This window comes from Polypterus senegalus, chromosome 12 (genome assembly GCF_016835505.1).
Source record: "Polypterus senegalus isolate Bchr_013 chromosome 12, ASM1683550v1, whole genome shotgun sequence".
NCBI lineage: Eukaryota > Metazoa > Chordata > Cladistia > Polypteriformes > Polypteridae > Polypterus > Polypterus senegalus.
In genome coordinates this window covers 134,470,545-134,475,544 of record NC_053165.1, presented here as the reverse complement: position 1 = coordinate 134,475,544, position 5,000 = coordinate 134,470,545, and the positions used below count along the sequence as shown (strand labels likewise).

The 5,000-nt window shown below is 41.2% G+C and overlaps 1 protein-coding gene across 1 annotated transcript in view; it reads left to right on the top strand.

Moving 5' to 3' along the window:
- c12h15orf61 (chromosome 12 C15orf61 homolog) overlaps window positions 1-5,000 on the top strand; it is a 20,998-nt gene that overhangs the window by 15,076 nt on the left and 922 nt on the right. Inside the window, exons 2-3 of the mRNA XM_039773510.1 lie at window positions 741-1,086; window positions 4,225-5,000. The exon at window positions 4,225-5,000 is cut by the window's right edge and continues 922 nt beyond it. Coding sequence (XP_039629444.1) covers window positions 741-1,086; window positions 4,225-4,352 — 474 coding nt within the window. The 3' untranslated portion in view covers window positions 4,353-5,000. The remainder of the gene's footprint in view (window positions 1-740; window positions 1,087-4,224) is intronic.

The window sequence follows — 5,000 nt, the reverse complement described above, 5'->3', positions numbered from 1 at the left end:
ATACAATATCTGAAAATAAAGAAAGATGAAGGTCTCAGGAATATCAATTTGCTCAGATCCCCCAAACAGTTTAATAGTACTCTTAGTAATGAGAAAATCAATAATTTTGGAAATGTATGCTATTACACAGTGAGTGCAGCAACAAGCCGTGTATTTAAAGAATGGGTTTAATTAACAACAAGACTTGGCGTCTCATTAAGCAACTGGTTGTAGTGAAATTGTTTGGAGTTCGAGGCCCTGACTTAGTTGGTCTTCTGTTGGCTGACTCACTTCACATGTCATTTTTGTTTGGGTACCGTTTAAGGGAAAAAAATAAAGTAATTCAGAGGAAAGATGACAAAATTCATGGGACCAAATCTTAAAAAAAATTAGTCAATTAAAATGAAAGGAAAAGGAGTTAATTGGCAGCAAAAACAGGTCACTAATTAAGACAAGGGTTAGAATGAAAACCTGCAGCCACTGTGGCCCTTCAGGACCGGAGTTGAAGACCACTGCTTTATATTGTAGCCTTATAGAGTATTACAAACGATTTATGATATTTGATTTAGGATGTGATTTAAATCTTTAACAGAACAGTTATGACCCTAAGAGTGAAATAATTTTTTATGGTTTATCTACCCCATCTCCACCCTTCCTCAACTGAAATGTTAAACTCTGGCCATGCTCTTGTCTAATCTTTTGGTACTAGGGTGCAGATCTTTTGAGTTCATATCCTGATATTTTTCTCTGTCCCCCCTTAGGGAATGTCAGGTTTACTGAGGAAGATTCATGAATCCCTTCTAAAGATCCTCCTTTTCCGGCCCAGAACAGGAGCAGGGAATCAAAAACCAAAAGCTTCTGAGGTGCTCACACAACATTTACTACAACGGCAGCTTCCCTATTGGACTTCTTTTTCAGTTAAGTACAGCTCAGTGGAAAACGACCAGTTTGGTTTATCTCATTTCAACTGGCAGGTTGAGGGTTTTAATTACCACATCTTAAGGACTGGCTGCTTTCCTTTTGTGAAATACCATTGTTCCAGAGCGCCCTGGCAAGACCTCAGGCTTGAGAATTCTTTCTTCACGGCTCTCAAAGTCATCAATTTAGGTGAGATTTCATAAATAAAGAAGACTGATATGTTATATAGGTAGAATGCTGCTGGCCCAGACAGGCATATGAAAAAGAAACCCTAAGATTCAGTGTGCTGAAGTGGGGGGTGGCGTGGAGATCCATTTTCTCCACTTCTGGCTTGGCAAATATTTCATAAGTGTTACGTATTTAACAGAGAGACCTTGTTGCAGTGTGTCACTGTGCATGCCTCAGTTGGTCTGCCAAAGACCCAAGTGTTACTACTTAAAAAAAGTAAAAACTGTCTTCAAAAAGAATTCAAAAGAAAAGTACTTTGTTTAGAAATAAGGATAGGTCTCTGAATAAGCATTCAAGACTACGATTTCTGTTTCTCCCCTTCTCACACAAATTTGCTTGAACATTTGAGCCTCGCTTTTCCCAAAACTGCAATTTCCGTTTAGTATTTTAAAAGTCTCTGCTCCTGGAAAAAGCAAGTCACTGATTTTTGCATAGAAAGGTCCTCATTGTGGTGAAATTTAAATTTTGATTGAGCTCGCGCTAATTTATTAAAAGCTGCATAGCTAAAGTTTGAGAATCAAATAGAGTGTTTTAGGTTCAAGGCTTAGCAAGGTCTAAATTGTAGAAGGTAGTAGGGTAGGGGAATTACATTTATATTTCAAACAATGTTTTTGTGGCCTGTATTTTTTAAATTTTTTTTTTTTGCTTTTCTAGGTGTCAAAAGACATGGGAATATTAATAAATATTTTAGAGTATTTAATTCTCCTAGGACTCACATGAGTGGTGAATGCAGCAAGGCTGAAATGGTGAGAGTTGATTGTGAAATGCAGATGCCATCACAGTCAGACGTCCAATTGGCCATGAGAGACAGTGGAGTTTTCCTTTAGTATTGTGCGCTATGTACAGTATATCATATTCTGCAGTGTGAATTCTACTACTACTAAGTCCAGATCTGCAAATAAGAGGGACATTATGTCCTAGATTACAAACTAGACAGGTTGTACACAGCAGAGAGTAAGATGTCCTGGTACAGTCACAATAGCATGTATGCTCGCTGAGCAAATTCTTAGGTACATTATATTAATACTTGGAAGAGCATCCTTTTGTTCACAGGACAGCTTTAATTCTTTGTGGCATGGATTCCACAAGATGAGATTCTGGTCCCTGTTGAAATGATTGTATCACACAGTTTCTTTAGATCTGACATTCATGCTGTGAATCAGCCGTTTTAACATATCCCAAAGGTGTTTTATTGGATTCAGATCTGGTGACTTGGAAGAACACTGAGCACATTGTCGTTTCCATCTGATCAGATTTTTGCTTTGTGACAGGGTGCATTGCTGTGCTGGAAGTAGCCATTAGAAGATAAGTAAATTGTGGCCATAAAGGGATGCACACGGTCAGCAACAGTACTCAGACAGGCTGTGGTATTCAGTCAGTCAGTTATTATCCAACCCACTATATCCTAACACAGGGTCACGGGGGGTCTGCTGGAGCCAATCCCAGCCAGCACAGGGCGCAAGGCAGGAACAAATCCCGGGAAGGGTGCCAGCCTACCGCAGGGCACACACACACCAAGGACAATTTAGGATCACCAATACACATAACCGGCATGTCTTTGGACTGTGGGAGGAAACCGGAGCATCTGGAGGAAACCCACGCAGACATGGGGAGAACATGCAAACTCCACGCAGGGAAGACCTGGGAAGCGAATCCAGGTCTCTTTACTGTGAGGCAGCAGCACTACCACTGTGCCACTGTGCCGCCCTATGGTATTCAAGTGATGAATAATTGGTATTTATGGGTGCAAAGTGTGCCAAGAAAACATTCCCTACACCATTACACCGCTGCCAACAGCCTGGACAATTGACATGAGGGTTGGGTGTATGAATGTCTACTCTGACCCTGTCCTCTGACAAGAAATGGAGATTCATCTGACCAGGCTACATTTTTCTGGTCTTCAAATGTCTAGTTTTGGTGAGCCTGTGCCCACTGCAACCTCAGCTTTCTGTTCTTGGCTGACAGGAGTGAAACCCAACATGGTCTTCTGTTGTTGTAGCCCATCTGCCTCAAGGTTTGACATGTTGCACATTTTCAGATGCTTTACCACAATATTACAGAGTCATTGTAGTCTTTCTGGTAGCTTGAACCTATCTGGTCATTGTCCTCTGACCTTTTTAAAACACAAGGGGTTTCCCTCCACAGAACTGATGCTCCTTGGATTTTTTCAGGTTTTCACTCTATTCGGAGTAAACTTTACAGACTTTGGTGTGTGAAAATCCCAGGAGATCAACAGTTATAGAAATACTCAGACCAGCTTGTATGGCACCAACCTGGTTCAAATCACTGAGATTAAAATTTTTTTCCCCATTCTTGTATTTGTTGTGGATATTAACTGAAGCTCCTGACGTATAGTTACATGCTTTTATGCATTGCATTTCTGCCACATGATTGGCTGATTAGATAATGGCACTGATATGCAGGTTTACAGGTGTTCCTAATAATTTACTTGGCGAGTGTATGCTCACCATTCTGTTTGTGTTCGAGACCATAACTCTCTGCATTGCTGCTGACTGAAGACGGAGTGTCATAATTGTCTTTTGGCCTCATATGTTTTGCCAGATGTTATGTATAATACAGTCTGACTTTTTATTTTCTACCCACTTATTCTTCTTAAAGCTGCAGGGTTTAAAGGAATGTCTTCTAAGTTCTAGACACATAATACCATGTTCTGTACTTTACTATAAATGCTTCATGATTGGGATTCTCTATCAGATTCTAATAACTGAAAAGGGCGTGTCAAATGTATGGTTCAGACTCTGACACACTTGATTTCTAGCTGTGGACTAGTGTGCTTTAAATTCTGAGAAGGCTGGGAAGTCTGTTTCCTGTTGTGTTTGAGCTGTAAGTACTTTTGTTAAGTCAGCCTTACTAGATGGTGGCCTTAAGCCTGTTTTGTCCTTGCTCGGAAGATAATGTGTTCAGTGCTCCATGTTACAGTCCAGGCAGACAGTAAGGTTTATAGAGTGTTCTGTTGAACGACTGTAGGCCTGCCACTTGTCTCATACTCTTTAGTCTGAAAGTATATCTAAACATTCCAGTGCCTGTGTCATCGATGCTGAGATCTTTGAGTGAGAATCTTCATTTTTTTTCTTGCAGGTTTACCATGTTTAGCCTATGGGATTGGCTCTTGGCTCTTTGTCTCTGTCACAGAAACAGTTTGCACCAGTTTGGGGCCTGTGACCATCTACTTCTTGTACAAGGAAGAAGACGGTGCCAGGTTCTAGGAGTGTCTGGTCAAGCTGTGCTAAAGGAAGGTGTTCTTTCATCTTACACATTGGCACACTATCTTAGACAAAAAGTAATGTTCAAAACTCTGGAAATAAAGTTTTGTGTTCAGAGAGAGACTGCTGCTGTCAGCCAGTCCTATATCACTATGGGATTCAGGGCTGTGGGTCTTTAGGAGCATCTGTAGTCATCTACTCCAGGCTTCTGATAAAGGACTCTGCTGACTCAGCCACTCAATACAAGGTGACGAATTGGGCCTCCTGGCTGCAGCAGAATGCACAGCCCCCTTCAAGGTTCATCTGTGACAAACGATGCTATTGATCTGGCTGCTCTGAGCCGCTAATCTGCCTCTCGATTTCTCGTCGTACTCTCTGTGTAACAATTAAACAAAATAATCATTTCTTGTATTACATGGAAATCAATGGACCTCTTGGCTCCCACTGAGCTGACCCTGCTGAGGTATGGCCAGGATATCTTGACAGGTTAGTGTGTGAAAATTATCCCTATTCTAGTCCAGAAAAAGTAATCCATGTGGTAGCTTAAAGCAGGGTGCAACATTTGCATAAATAAAAAGAGCAGGGAACAGGGAGCTACTAGCAGCAGCTTGCCAAGTACAAAGGCACTACCAGGATGGCATTGTGCTAGTT